Source organism: Anser anser (genome assembly GCF_964211835.1).
Source record: "Anser anser genome assembly, chromosome: 11".
Lineage (NCBI taxonomy): Eukaryota > Metazoa > Chordata > Aves > Anseriformes > Anatidae > Anser > Anser anser.
This window is the reverse complement of record NC_139732.1, coordinates 11,584,487-11,599,373: the sequence shown is the minus strand read 5'-3', so window position 1 is coordinate 11,599,373 and position 14,887 is coordinate 11,584,487. Positions and strand designations below refer to the sequence as shown.

General features: G+C 45.0%; 1 protein-coding gene and 1 long non-coding RNA gene across 6 annotated transcripts; one reads left to right on the top strand and one right to left on the bottom strand.

The window, feature by feature from the left end:
• Nucleotides 1-4,448: 4,448 nt before the first annotated feature.
• LOC310905444 lies at nt 4,449-5,917 on the bottom strand. The gene is made up of 2 exons (XR_014589043.1): nt 5,799-5,917; nt 4,449-5,177 (listed from the first exon to the last, which is right to left on the bottom strand). It is a non-coding gene; the product is annotated as an uncharacterized lncRNA (long non-coding RNA).
• On the top strand, nt 5,042-14,534 carry CMTR2 (cap methyltransferase 2). Of its 5 annotated transcripts, none has more exons than XM_083851730.1 (2): nt 5,042-5,179; nt 7,714-14,534. In XM_083851730.1, the coding sequence occupies exon 2, from the start codon at nt 7,733-7,735 to the stop codon at nt 10,025-10,027; it is 2,295 nt and encodes a 764-aa protein (XP_083707856.1). In that variant the 5' UTR covers nt 5,042-5,179; nt 7,714-7,732; the 3' UTR covers nt 10,028-14,534. The 5 variants fall into 5 exon arrangements, with proteins under 5 accessions (XP_083707856.1, XP_083707855.1, XP_083707859.1 ...); XM_083851729.1 differs by lacking the exon at nt 5,042-5,179 and adding an exon at nt 5,210-5,569; XM_083851733.1 differs by lacking the exon at nt 5,042-5,179 and adding an exon at nt 5,739-5,790.
• The last annotated feature ends 353 nt before the right edge of the window (nt 14,535-14,887 follow it).

The window sequence follows — 14,887 nt, the reverse complement described above, 5'->3', positions numbered from 1 at the left end:
TAAAATGGATAAACCTGGGAGAGATTTATTTTGCTTTCCTGATGATTCAGCAAAGTGCAGGTTCCAGGTTTGGTTCAAAAGTTCCTAAGTGTACTCTAACAACTAATTGGGATTTTCGCAGTAATTTGGAACCTGGGAAGCTCATCACTTGTTTGTGTGCTGGCTATCCAAGACAGCCGCAGGAGCGTCACCAGCTGTAAGGAAGGTAAATACAAACAAGCAAGTCATCAGCAAAGCTATTCCCCTGGAGACTGCTTTAAATTCCAGGAAGCTCTGCCCGAAGACCACTGCCCATCACACTCCTTCAGGAGGGAGACCTGCAGCCCCAGTGAGCGCAGGAAGGGGTGGGCAGGGGAGCAGAAAACCAGAAGCTGCTGCGAGAGCTCGTCACGGCTAGCTGAGCAAAACAAGACCTGAGCAATGCTCTGATGGCAGTCTGAAAATGTTGCCATGGAGGCAGGAGAGAGACAGAAACTTCAGACAGGCACCAGGACACTGGGGAGATGCGTGTGCAGTTAGGCTAGACATTAGCAAAAAGCTTCCAGCTTCCCCAATTGCACAGCTCTGAACAGCCCCCCTGCAAGGGCACAGGGGAAAGGCTTCAGGGTGGAGATGGGTTTATGTAAGGGCTGGAGGAGGTGCACAGGCAGGGACGCAGACGCATCATTGATAAATTTTATACTAGCACTAAAAACTCACCTTTTCTGCTTTTAGGAATTAAGACTTTGGATTTGTTCGGATTTAGCCAAGTGATACCACTGCAATTTGGAAAAGAACTCAGCTGTGCTAAGGCCACGCAGCATTTCATCTTCAACTCCAGAAGAGGCGTCAGAGGTTGAAGGAAAAGACTGGGGTTGTGGCTGTGGGAGCTCATGGGAGGGAAAGAAGTGCTCCTGTAAGGGACTCAGCAGGGACAGGGTAAAAAGGATCACTCGGGGGTTTAGGGCCAGGAGCTGTGCTTTCTGGAGGGATAGGAACAGCACAGCCAGGGATCAGCCATATGTCAGTCTTGGAATGAACGGGTGGGCTTTGTGCTGCAACAGTGCCTTGTGGCAGGCAGGAAAAACAGGTAGCTTGGGGAAAACACCTGGGAGTGTTTCAACAACAGCATAGTGAGGATATGTGGAAGAGAAACCAGGAATCCTGGTGGATTGGAAGCTGCAGAATGTCAACCCCCCTCAGGCCTACAATAAGCGAAAATAACTGAGAGTTAAGGACTGAAAAATAAGGTAGAAATGCCTTCAGCCCTGGCACAGAAGAAAACAGTTCTCAGACAGTTAAATGTTACAATGACTGTACGCATCCCTGGTGATTCTTGCAGTCAGATATATTCCCTTGTCTGGCACAGGTAGACACAGTTCCTACCCTGGAATCACAGCCAACCGTTGGCCTGAAGCTCTGTAGGAAGCAGTTACCTCTCCATGGGAAGGATAAGGACACTTCCCCAAACCTAGGACCAAAGTTTATTCCATTCTGTGATCAGGTTCTCTCACTAGTCACTAACACCTTCACACAGCAGACGCCAGACCTCTTACCCTTCTCCTGGATCACGTTCCCACTCCCCCCAAAGCCTTTTTGGAGAGAACTGCTTTCTGGAGGCCAGCAGGTGAAGGCACTGCCCTTTGTAACCACGGTCCACCAGGAGGTGTTTACGCTGTCCCAACAGGCTCAGTGCTTTCTTAGTAGCTCATCTGCAGTGCAACGATGCCACAGAATTGAACTGGCTGTAGGGTTTCCTTTTAATTGCCATTTCAGTGATTTTTGTGTAGAGAAGCAAAGGCTGAAAAACTGCAAATCATTTTACTAATCATCAACAGTAAATATTGGTTGCTGAAGTCTCACAGCGCACTTTTCTTATAGCAGCAGACTGGTCACAATTCCTCCAGTGAAGGAAGCACAATACAAGACTTTGGGCTGCAAGCCAGGAGAGACTTAACAGACCCGTCCCCAAGGCCATGCCAAAGCACTGCATTGAGGACAACCAACCTTCCCAACCTCACACGTTGCATGCCAAGCTCTTGAGAAAGCTAGTAGGCACAAGACGTGAAAGGTAAGACGTGGCCCTAGATGGGGCACCCAGGGGCCAAGATACGATGGCTCTGTAGCAGGAGCACCTCTCCACTGCAGGACAGGGCTCAGCTAGTCCAGCTGGTCCTCACAAATCAGCAGCTGGTCCTCATGGTCCATCTGGATGGCTGCCTCCTCCCAGCCAGGATGCAGGTTACCCAGGAGAGGCTCAGAGTGTAACTCCAGCATGGAAGTCACATCCGAGCTCGTCCCAAGCCCTGTGGTGGTTGCACTTCTACAAAAAAAAGATAAAGGCCATTACCTGCCGGCCTTCAAGAAAGCCACTGCTACCTCCCCAGCTTATGAACACTTTGCATCCTGAACGAGGATAGCAAAAAGCATGGTGAGCCTTGATCCACAAATACACATTTTAGGGGCTGATTTTTAAAAGCAAGGTGAGAAGCAGCAAGTGTCCTGTAGAATCTATAGAGTTTCTTCCATGACTCTGCGTGCTCTTCCCAGATGCTTTCCTGTACGCCTGATACGATTAAGAGATTCCCAAACCCTCCAGCAACATCTATCACATAGCATGGTGTGTGCATTTCACTGTTTTACATGTAAAAAAAAAGTCAGAGGCACAAGAAATACTACTTTGTTCTTAATTTATGAACACTTTGTAATGTTTAACTGCATAATATTCCTTTAAGGATGCTTGCTCCTATTCAGGGCTTTCAGTGCTACAGCTGTGCACGCATCTTATGATCTGATAGGCAGAAGGACGGCAGGTCAGCTACTGACCACCCGATAGGAGATCAGCTCTGCAGAAATGGGGCTAATCCAGAAAGCAAGTGCTATGTTCCCACATTGAGTTTCTCAGAGGAGAAGAGTTCTGAGTATTAAGAATAAAGATAGAAGATAGATTAAGAATTAAGATAGAAGTACCTACTTGAACTTCTGCATTAACTCGAGAAGATTTAATAAAGTGTAGGAGAAGTTCACAAGCTGAGTCAACAGTTTAATTTCAGATTCAGAAAAAGCAACATTTTTCTTAATCGTGATATTTATCTGTATTGCTTTTAGCTTGGAATCTCATAACATTGCATGCTTACTGATGAATAATCCTTCCCAGAATTTTTGGAGAATACTCTCCTCCTCAGTCCAGCAGATTGCAATACACAAGCATTATAAGCTGTAATAAAAGCGTAGAAGAAAAGGGTTGAAAAGGTAGAAGTCCTACTTTCATACCACTTTCCCCCAAGTGGCTGGATTGTACTTGCTCTCTTTTTGGAATTTTCTTAGAAAAAAAAAAAAAGGCAAAACACCTAAGGACTCAATAGCATGTGAAAAAGTTACTTAGGCATTTGAAAAAAGTCAACTCTAAAACATGATTTAAAGAACCTGCTATCCACAAAACTCAATGACTGCAATTCTGATAGCAGGTATGTAAGTGTGTGACAATAGTAAAAGGAAAGTAATTGAAACATCACGGTATATCTGCACTCACATCAGAAAAAAAAAGTCAAAGGAAAGTTATATTTAGTTTCTTAACTACAAACAGAAGGAGAAAATATTTGAGACTATAGAGAGCCTGTTATACTCTCAATAGAGCTAACCTAAGAACAAAAGAAAATGTTATCAGTGACATTACTATTACAGCATGTTCTGTACAATCAAACTTAAAAAAAGACCACAACAGACCCTAAAGAATCATCTATATCCCCACCCCACCTTATTAACAATTTAACAGTTTCAACTTGCCCTGTTTTTTTTTTTTTTTCTTTTTCCCCCCTTTTCGGTAGCCAAACACATTGATTGATTGGAGTGATTCTCAAACAAGCCAATCGAAGGAGGAGGCATTGCATACAGGCATAAAAATCTTCCATCCACAGGTAAAGTTCCTTCTGGTAAAGGTTCCTTCTGAGATGGTAGCTAGTAAGTATCTTTCTGTTACACAACGTTTATCAAAGTTAAATATGCTAATTTTAGTTTTAAAATGTACTCTCTTCATTCTAAAGATTTAAAGTATAAAAACTCTAGTCCTGTGTTTGTATTTATGGGTAGCCTAACATATGTATATTTCACATAATCATAGAATTATATGTATATTTAAGGTTCTTTCTGTTTCATAACAGTATTCCTTCAATATAGAAAGCAAATGACTTGGGAGGGAGGTTTTTTATAAGCTTATATAGCCTGTCATGATTTTAACATAACAATTCTCTTATACACTCCTGGCAGCTATGGGATAGGATTTCTCACAGAACAGGAGAAAGGATTACCTATATATTATGACTATATCCTTAAGATGGATATGTCAAGACTCTGCACTGATTACTTAACATCTAGCAAAATTTTCCGTAGTTATACCAGTTTTGGAATCCCTTGTACTCATTGCACTAAATTTCTGTGCTAAAGCAAATTCTGGCTTAAGGCTGGATCCCACTTTATCAATGAGAAATATGTGAGTGTAGAAGTTAATAGCAGCAAACTTGGCAACAAAGTGAAAGAATTTCTGCTAACTCATGCTCTATTGTTGGCTGCTTGCTCCCAAACAAGATGGTGAGTGTCTCATTTCCTAACCTGTGTGTAGTAGAATCCCAACAACATTTAAAATATGAAGAGCAGCTTGCACTGTCTACTGTGGTGGTAGCTTTCTAGCCTGCTTTGACCTTTTCGCTTGCACTTGCTGATCTGGTGTCAGTATACTAAGTACATGCATGTTTCCAGGAATGCTGCAGTGGGTAGATGATAACCAATTCTGCTCGCTGTTGCTGTTAGCGTTTCAGCGCTCTTGCTTCCTGTATTGCCTCGTGCTAAAAGTTTGGGTGTCAAGTCTCCTAAGCCTTTAGAAAGGGCAGCAATGCGGCTTATCACAGACAAGAGGAAGCAGCAAGAGTTTTCTTAAGCATAATGAGTGCTTGTGTGTTGCAGCCAAAGCTGTGCTTTCGAACACTTGAGCATCACTGCAGGTACTGGAGATGGAGGTCACACTGGAGGGCATGTGCTGACACGCGGTGTCCCCAGGGCTGGGAGCTGATGGTGCCTTGCTCTGGCTCCAGCCTGCTGGCACCTTCCAGCTCTGCAGGGCTGGCCTCTGATGCAGGGAGAGCCCCAACCCTTTTCAAATGGGTCTGCTTCGGAGCTTTCATCCTTGTTTTTTGCTGAGTGACCTGTAAGTATGATCAGGTGGTGAGTACTCGAGTATGTGACCTATGTAACTTCAATAAAGGCTCATTACTTCCTCCTGCAATGCAACATTCTTTCAGGCTGTGTTACTGCTGGGAGGTGGCTCCCTGCCTCATTCCCTGAAGAAACGAGCCAGCCGGGTTGAGTGGGGCTTTCTGGTGAAAATCCTGCTTTTCCCTCCCTGACACCGCAGCCTTGCAGCAGCCGCTCCCCCCTGCAGCACCTCCCCATTCCCGCTACCACCACCGGCGCTACCGGGGCCACACAGAACGCCCCCCCCCGGCCTCGCCGCCGTCCCCCTCCTGAAAGGAGGAGGAGGAGGAGGAGGAAGGCGGCGGGGCGGGGCGAGGGCCTGGCCTCCCGCAGCGCCGCCGGGGTAAGGAGCCGGGCCCGCGCTAGGCCCCGCCGAAGCCGCGGCCCTCGCGTAGCGAGCGGCCCCCGCGGGGAGCGGCCTCGGCAGGGAGCGGCCCCGGCGAGAGGCCGGGGCGGGGGGAGGCGGCCGGGCCGCGCCGCGGAGCGGGGGGCGGGTGGGGAGGGGGCGGCCATTTCGGCGCTTCCCGGGGTGATGGAGGAGGAGGAGGAGGAGGAAGGAGGGCGGTGAGCACCTCGTGGTGGCGCTCGGCGGAGGGTCCAGGGCTAGGGGAGAGCCCTGTGGGCAGCCATCGCCTTTCTGGCCCGCTCTCCTCCCAGCCTTGTGGTGTTCAGCGGTGGGAGGTGGCTGTTGGGAGAGGGGAGGCTGCCTTGGCGAGGGGCAGCTGTGCGTCCATCAGATGGGTGCTGTTGGTGGGGCAGGGGCGGATGGGCAGCTCGGCACCTTCCCCTGCCGTGCCCTCAGCAAGGGGTGCGGGTGGCTGGGTGCTGGGGGAGTGCAGGGATCTGCAGCAGGCTGGAGCAGGGGCCTGGCCACCTGTGGATACAGTAATGGTGACCTGGAGCATTGCCGAGCTTTGGGTGGCTAGTAGGGATTTGCTGGCATGGGCCTTACCTAAAAGGCTGTGCCCATCCTTGTCCATAAAAAATGATGTAAAACTAGTGTAGGATACAGTGCTTTCCCGTACCGAGGTCTGTAAAGCCATCATTTTATCGCTTGTCCCCAGTGTGTATTGTGATAAAAGGCTAGGTTGAAGCTGAAATATGTCTTCATGAATGAAACTGAAACTAGCTGTGTTTACGTACTGATAGACAACCGAGCTGGGGAAACGAGAGTGGAAACTTCACCCAGATGCTTAACCACGTGCTGCTACCTGGGCTGATCCTTGTGAGGGAGATAGCTGTGGCAGTGGGGCGGGGATGGCCTGAAGTGGTGCTTGGGTGAAAAGGGAAAAAGTGGGTATGGGCCATTCTTTGTCCTCTTTACCTTCTCAATTTCTTAGCCCTTTCCATTTTAATGTAACGTTTTTCTCAGTAAACTGTTTCGTAATGCTTTACAACACTATTTTGTTGTATTGTGTTTCTGAGGTAGTGTAATGGATTTGGGGATGGTTAAAATGATGTACCAAGAGATTTCCTGTCTCCTGTGGTAATTTTGATTAAATAATGTTGCTTAAATGAAAAAGTCTTGGTTGTTGAGTATATTTCTGATTTTCTTTGAGGCTGTTTTCTGGTTAGTGGACCTAAACACTCTTGTGCTTTGTGCTGTGTACTGGAGCAGATGGCAGAAGATGTGCCAGCTTTGCGCAAGTATGCTCATGTTTGCCTTGATCCATTCAGAGCACAACTTTGCACTATTCTGCTCTCGAACATGAAGCATGAGTTAAGTGTTGGCCACAGACGCAAGAAAACCTTTTCTCGCTTCAGATGTGTCACCCCTTTTCCAGCAAGGAAAGCGAGGTGTAAGGATTTGAAGTGGCCTGGCCAAAGTGACAGTTGTAACGCTGTGCACAGAAAATGGGTTTTGATTGCAGGCTGGTGTTAAACCTCAAACAGCCCCCTAGCCGGAGACCCCCTGGTCGTTGGGGTGCTCGTGAGGAGCTCTGCCAACATCTCGGTGCTTGCTGGAAGGGGGATGAGTGTTAGCTGTGGTGGGTTAGCAGGGAAGGAAGGAACAACTGTGCTCCCTCTCTAAGCTGCTCTTGCTTGTGCCCCCCAACTCTACATGCTTTGAATACTTGGATAAATACTGCTGTAATTGCGTGAAAAGAACTGTGGCCCACTTGGTTAATTTGTATGGGTTCTGGCATGTTCTATGTTGTGCCTGAGATACTTGTATTTAAGTGTTTAGTTGTATATAGTGAGTACTGAGAGTTCATTGGAGAGCCAAAGCAGCAGCCAGCACTTCTTTGCTTCCTGTAAGCAGCATAACAGGTAATTAAACCTGTGACCCTCCTGATTTCCTAATGGTCCTTTTCAACATAGCCCTCATTTATTTCATTTTTCTCAGTGATGGATGGTTCTGTGAAGATTTTTTTTTTCATTCTGTAATACAGAGGTTAAGCAGGAAGAATATCCTTTTAAAAAAAACTTTACCTATTTGTATATGCTTATGATTGAAATGACATTTTTCTCTCCTGTCACAACCAGGTTTTGAGTCAGTCCAAGAATGAACAAATGTAAGAAGCCCGACTTTGAACAGACGACAAATCTTGAAAAATTTAGTCCTGAAATTCTTTCTGAAGTTGAGAAGCTCTTTGCCAAGAAGTTTTCTTATACTAAGCCAGCAAATAAGGAATGGCAACTACCAGATCCCAGCGATGCCTTTACATGTGATCACAAAGAATTCAACTCACTCCTTGCTCTGAAGTACTCGATGAATGAAGTGAAGAATCAACTGAGTGATAAGAACCTTGATGAATGGCATCAGCACACCTCACTTACCAATAAAGCAGGGAAAATAATCTCTCATGTGAAGAAATCTGTGAATGCTGAGCTGTGTACCCAGGCCTGGTGCAAGTTTCATGAGATCCTGTGCAGTTTTCCTCTTCTCCCTCTAGAAGCTCTTCAAGAGGGAGAACTGAATTCTGTTCACCTCTGTGAAGCACCCGGAGCGTTCATAGCCAGCCTCAATCACTACTTGAAGTCCCACCATATCCGTTGTGACTGGAACTGGGTAGCTAACACTCTAAACCCATATCATGAAGCAAATGACACCCTCACGATGATTATGGACGACCGTCTTATAGCAAATACATTGCCCTGGTGGCACTTTGGCCCAGATAACACTGGTGATGTGATGACCTTGAAGCATCTGACGGGACTTCAGAACTTCGTGAGTAATATGAGCACTGTTCACTTGGTAACTGCTGATGGCAGCTTTGATTGCCAAGGAAATCCAGGTGAACAGGAAGCTCTCGTCTCACCCCTCCTTTACTGTGAGGCAGTCACTGCTTTAATGGTCCTGGGTGCTGGAGGATCCTTTGTTTTGAAGATGTTCACCCTCTTTGAGCACTGTTCTACCAATCTGCTCTTTCTGCTAAACTGCTGTTTTGAGGAGGTCCACGTCTTTAAGCCAGCCACAAGCAAAGCTGGGAACTCAGAGGCCTATGTGGTTTGTCTTCGTTACATGGGCAGAGAGAGCATTCATCTGCTGCTTTCTAAGATGATACAGAACTTTGGAACAGAAATGGTCAACAAAGCTCTTTTTCCCCAGCATGTGATACCAGAATCTTTTCTTAAAATACATGAAGAATGTTGCATGTTCTTCCACAAGTACCAGGTAGAGACTATCTGTGAGAACATCCAGCTCTTTGAGCGCATGGAAGAAGCCGAGCAGACAAAACTGGACAAGTTAAGAGATTGTGCAGTGGAGTTCTTCATGCAGAAATTTCATATGAAACCCATTACCAGAAATAACTGGCTTGTCAAGAAATCTCAGACTGGTTGCAGCACGAATGCGAAATGGTTTGGGCAAAGGAACAAATATTTTAGTACATACAATGAAAGGAAGATGCTGGAAACCCTCACATGGGATGATAAAGTTGCAAAGGGCTATTTTAATAAGTGGGCTGAGGAACATAACTTAAACAACGCTGGTAAAATGTGCGTCTTGGAAGGCTTGTCTGGTAACATTAACTGCAACTTGTGGTTCATTTTGGAAGGAAAGAGGCTACCAGTGGTTAAGTGTTCTCCATTTTGTGATGGTAAAGTCTTGGAAAATCTTAATGAAGCCATGAATGAATTGGTGGTGGGGAGGCTGAAAAGCAGGCCGGTGCTGCAGCCGTGTCACTCCTGCGAGGTTCTTCCTGGGGAACTGGTAATGGCCGAAGTGTCCGATCTTTCCAGGTCTTATCAGGAGGCGCTAGATGAGAAGCGTGGGGACCGATTCAAGTGCCTTGTGGTGGACTTTCCATCCCTTTGTGATACTGAAAACCAAACCGGTATGGAAATAAAGAACCTAGATTCAACCACACTGCTGACTTTCAGCTTCTCTTTGCTTTATGATGGAGCACCAAAATACCAGCAGCGGCTTTTGGAGTGTGTTCTGCATTCGTTGAACCAGCTTACGGTGGGAGATGCCTTGATTCTGCCCATCCTTTCCAGTTTTACACGTTTCACAGCTGGCCTGCTCTTTATACTGCACTGCTGTTTCAGATGCGTCACGTTTGCGTGTCCGATGTCCCACGAGCCGCTGAGAACCAGCGCTGCTTTGCTGTGTGTTGGTTACCGGGGCATCCCCAGTCACGTTGCTGAGTACCTGCAGCAGCTGCATAAACTGATGAGCTCCTTACTGGACTCAGACTCTCCCCAGCAGGTTTTGCAGTTTGTGCCTATGGAGTGTCTCCTCCAGGGGAAGCTGTTGGAGTTTTTATGGGATTTGAACACAGCCATTGCAAAGAGACAACTCCACTTGATCGTGCAAGCTAAGCAGCAGCAAATTACTAGTGATAGGTCACTATAAAATAATTGTAGAATTGGGCAGGTTGCTGCAAGACCTCGTTTCCCAGGCAGGTAGAAGTTAAAAACATTTTTAATCTGAAGGTAACGTCACTGTAAGACTTTGACAGGGCGTTGGTAGTGTTGGGAGGAGGTTTTGAGCTGCCAATCCCACTTGCACCATACTGCCTGTCCTGCAGGAGCATGAGGTTTAATCTCAGGTGTGGGGGACTTGGGTGGGACAGGGATTGAAGTGAGAAACTTTCTTCTGCCACAGCTCCCTTCAGTGTTCCTAGCTGACCATAGCCTTCGTGAGGAGGGGTGGGGTGGTGCTTTACCTCTCGCTTCTGGCCAGGCCCTGCTGGACCCAGTTGGCTGACGTTATCCCTCTTCTGTTGGACAAAACATGGGAGTTCTGCCCCCAGGGTTTGGGGAAGCTGATGCTTGGGCCACAAGGCCCAGCAGTCTGCAGGCCCGATGCACGTCTGGAGGGCTCAGTGTCTCGTGAGCAGGCAGCTGGCTCACAAAGACTGGGTTTAAAAACAGCTGTCTTTGAGGTGTCCAGGGGAAGGTGCTCCTTGATTTTAATTTTGTGCATGCGAAGAGCATGCTGTGTGGCTTCTGACAGGTGATTGTATGGCCTTGTCTCCCCGCCCCATGAATGAATGGGCTGTTATAATTTTATTTTTAAGTTTATGGGCTCCTCCTTAAAATAATTTGACACTCCTGAGTGAAAGTGAAGACTTGCATCTGCCTGCAGTAGCAGCTATTAATGAGGAACTGTAAATGGTTTTCAGGCGAAAAGCATGGTCGTGTGCAGCGTTGTGTGCCAAGAAATGCTTTGGGGAGTGCTGGAGGAGTGTTAAGCCGAAGAAATATGTGATACTTTCTTTGGGAAAGGATGATTAAGATTTCATTTGGTTCTCCTTAGGGATAAAAATGATGAAATTGCTAACTGACTGTTCCTTTAAGGGAGTCGAATTTTATTTTCCATATTGCTCCTTTGAGAGCTAAATTCTGAGACCTAACGCGTGCGTATTAACGTTTAGCTTTATGTTTGTAGTTTACATGGACAAATCTGCTTGGAGGGAGGAATGAAATTTAAGGAGAAAAATGATTTGCTACTGATAGTGCAAGATCTTGTAGGAAAAGGTAGAAAGTGCAGAGTTAGAAGGAAAATGGTCTTCTGATTAATTACCAGTCACCTTCTGGAAGCACTTCTAATTATGTGATGTAGGAGTTTGAAGGATAATTGATTACTGGTAAGGATTAAAAGCACTGCTGAAAAACTGTTTTGTCTGGAGGTGCTGCACATTTATTAAGCTTTTTTTTGCCACGTTGATTGGGGCAGAATTTAATGCGTTTAACAGTTCATTTTTTATTTAAGAATTTGATAGGTGAATGAGCTGGTGGCTCAGGTCCGACTAATTGACAACATTTTCTAAAAATCTTGCTTTTTGCAGCTGCACGTAAATAGAATCAGAAGTCTTCCTAACAAAAGCTGCTGGGATTGGCCGCTATCCTTTTTCTTTTATTTAAATGAGCTTGCTCTTCTCGCTGTGAGCTGAGTCACGCTTCCTCCCTCCGACCAGGAAGGTAGGGTTTTAGGCTAAGGTTGGGAGACAATGCAGTGAGAGCTTCTCCTCTAAACACCAAGTGCAAGCAGATGAATGGGTTTAAAAAAAATACTGAAAACTAAAAATAGGAAGGGAGGGAGAAATATTCTAGAAGAATGGATGACAAGGCAGGATCAAAGACCACCTGTAAAAGCCTTCTTTATCAGAGTCAAAAAGCAGGATAAAGGCATTGTCCACCAGGCACCCCTCTGGCTCTGCCACTGTTTCAGAGGTGATTTATGCCTCAAAATCCCCCTGAACTGAAGCATTTGAGAAGACTTCTGTTAAAGCAGGGGCAAATGAGATTTCAAGTGCATGAAAAAAAACACATATCTACTGGATGAGACGCTCGTGCTACCCATGCCCCCATGGCAGAATATGACAATGTAAGTGTCTCATCCAGTAGATAAATATCTTTTTTTTGCTAATATTAGTCTGACACTTTAAAACTTTTTTATAGGTAAAATAAAATCTTGAGGCGACAGACACTGTGAGTGAACACATTTTCAAACTTTCTTCTGTTTAGTTTGTCAGATGTACAAAACATGCAGACGTCCTTGAGATTCTTCCCATCCCATATCATTTTGCCTCCCTTTCTTCCTGAATTTTTAGGACAAAGCATTTTAGATGGTCACAGAAGTTTGGGGGAATTAGGACTATGAACTTCAAGACACAGACTTCTAGACTGAGCTACTGGGGGAACTTAATCCATTTGCTTGGAAGTACCAAAAAGGTGTTCAAGCCCTACTTTGAAAAAAAACCAGATCTCTAAAATACTTGAGATCCAGTGCCATGCAGATCCTGATGCATGACTTGCTCTGGAATTGTTTGTTGGCAGATGACTGGAGTTGATGGGAGAAATGCGTTGACAGCAGCTGCCCCTTCTGTTAAAAGATGTGGCTTGCAAAGGTTTTTTTGTTGTCCCAGTGGCAGAGGTTTCAAAGGTAGGAATGACGCTTGTCCTTTTAATTGTAAAAGTCCTGCATTGTCCTAGCTGTCCTTAGATCAAAGGTTTATTGGAGGAAAGTGACACTTAATTTCTGTTGTGACTTTTGGAATATGGCAGAATGTATTAACCTTTGTGGAAGGGGTCTGATAGCTCCCGCTTTCGTTGACGCTGTCAGTTCCTTTGGCCGATTTGATTTGGTTTTGGGTGATAGCTTATGAAGTGTCTGTGTCCTGGCTGATTCTGAGCTGGTCTTTTTTAACCTATTTGAAGACAGGCTGGGTATCAGTTCTTACTTCCCAGAGCTTCATGTTTCATGCAGAGATGATGTTGGGGGGGGAAAAATAAGGTGGCTGTGAGGCAATCAAGATGCCCACAAGCCTGAAGCAAATTTGGTTTTGTAGTCCTGCTGCTGCGTGTTTCCAGTGGAGGACTGATGCCTGTGCCCACTGCTCAGCAATGAGCTCCGTTGTCTTTTCTGAATCGCGTTGTCTCTTTCATTTTAAGCTAACATTTGATGTAAATAGTCGCATGGGATTGAATGAATTAGGTACTTCAAGTAAAAATATTGGTATTTCTTTTTAGTTGAATTCTGTTAGAGACTTGCCAGTTATTTTTACTGATTTTATATTGTATGTGGATTAATTTGGATGTGCACAGATTGTGTTCTTGCCACGGGCTTTCCAATTTAGTTTCTACAAAATATAATGAGATTTACAGTATGAAATCCGGTAGTCTATTAAAACAGTGCTAATTGGTGTCTATTTATCTTAATTTAAGCTGATCTATCAAATTATTACTGGTAAAAGTAGAATATTTAGCAGCATTACAGCCTGTTAGAAGCACAACTTGGGATTTAACAGGAGGGGCTTAATATTGCCTGTGTAAGAAGTGGGAGAAAAGGGGAAGAAAAACCAGCAAGCCCCACACCTTGATTTCTGAACACTTTAATAGAAAAATACTGATGCCTTGATTCATGGCAAACAAAGGCTGACCATTAAGCTGAAGCCTCAGCCTTATTGCCTCCTGTTACTATACCTAAAAAACACTTTTTGACATCTGTTTAAATTAGATGATTTTCAGCATGTTAATTCTTAATGGTGAAGTGGGGGAAATCCTGTGTTAATTTGTCCTACCATTTTAGGTGGTGTTAAATGGTTTTGTTATCAGTACTCATCCCCATTTCTTAATTTTAAACAAAAGCCTCCATTTCAGCTGTAGCCTTTGAATGTCTCTTATTTTTTAGCACTTTCAAGACAGGGAGATTAACACTGCCTTGCCAAAGTCTGGTAATGTTTTTTTCCATCTTTCTTGCAAGTATTTTCGTGAATGCCATACTGATATCCTTAGTTCCAGTTCTTTGTGTTTTATTCACCTGACAGAAAGATCAAACAGAGCTGTTTATGCCAGAAACACACTCAGCCCGTGGCTGTTCATTTCTTACTCTTTAGGGACTAATTTGGATTGCCATCGAGCCTTCCTGTGTGACTCCTATGGGTCCAGAGCTTATTTCAAGTCTGAAGACTGAAATTTGCTAAAAGAATTAGCCGGTAGCTGTAGAGACTTTGAAAAAGCAGAACCTTTACGAGACATTTAGATGTAGGACTTTTTCCCACCAGCAAGAAGAGGCCTTTCCTTGCTAAAAATTATTTTAAAAAGAGCTACTTTGAGGCATAACCACCTGAGCAAGGAGTTCACCAGTTGTGTGCTGCCTTTCCTGTACACACACAGGTGCATTCCTGTTGGCACGAGTGGAAACCCCCAGGATCATACAGTGGGGAAGAATTTGCTTTGTAATTCCTCAATGTGTGCTTTTGGTTTGAAGGATGTATATATTTTCTTGAAGTAGATTAAGGGATGTTGGTGTACATGATTATTGCATATTTTCATTTGGTCTGAGAATGTGTGTTAAAAGACCTCTTTTTAAATGGAAAATTTATGTGGAGAAAATAAAACATTTTATTTTGGATTAAGCGTTGCTGTTTGTGTCTCTCTACCCAAACATGGAACAAAACAAGGAAGCACAGCAGGGAGAAGTCTGGGGAAGTTCAATACTTCACTTTTTTGGGCAGTTTTTTCTACCTGCCATTTGGATCTGTCCCTGATGAATGGACAGGGCAGCCTGCTTAGCTGGGGGTGTCTGGTTCTCTCTTTCTGTAACTGCCTTTGCACTTTTCCACTTCAAAGACTCAATGGCAAATGTGGCATGAGCATCGTGTCAGAGGCCGGTGCCAGGTTCCTGTGGCCCTGGTATCAAGCCCGAAAACACGCACTTCGCATGGCTGCAGTAGCCTACTTTTGCAGCAAGGTCTCTGTCTTAAGG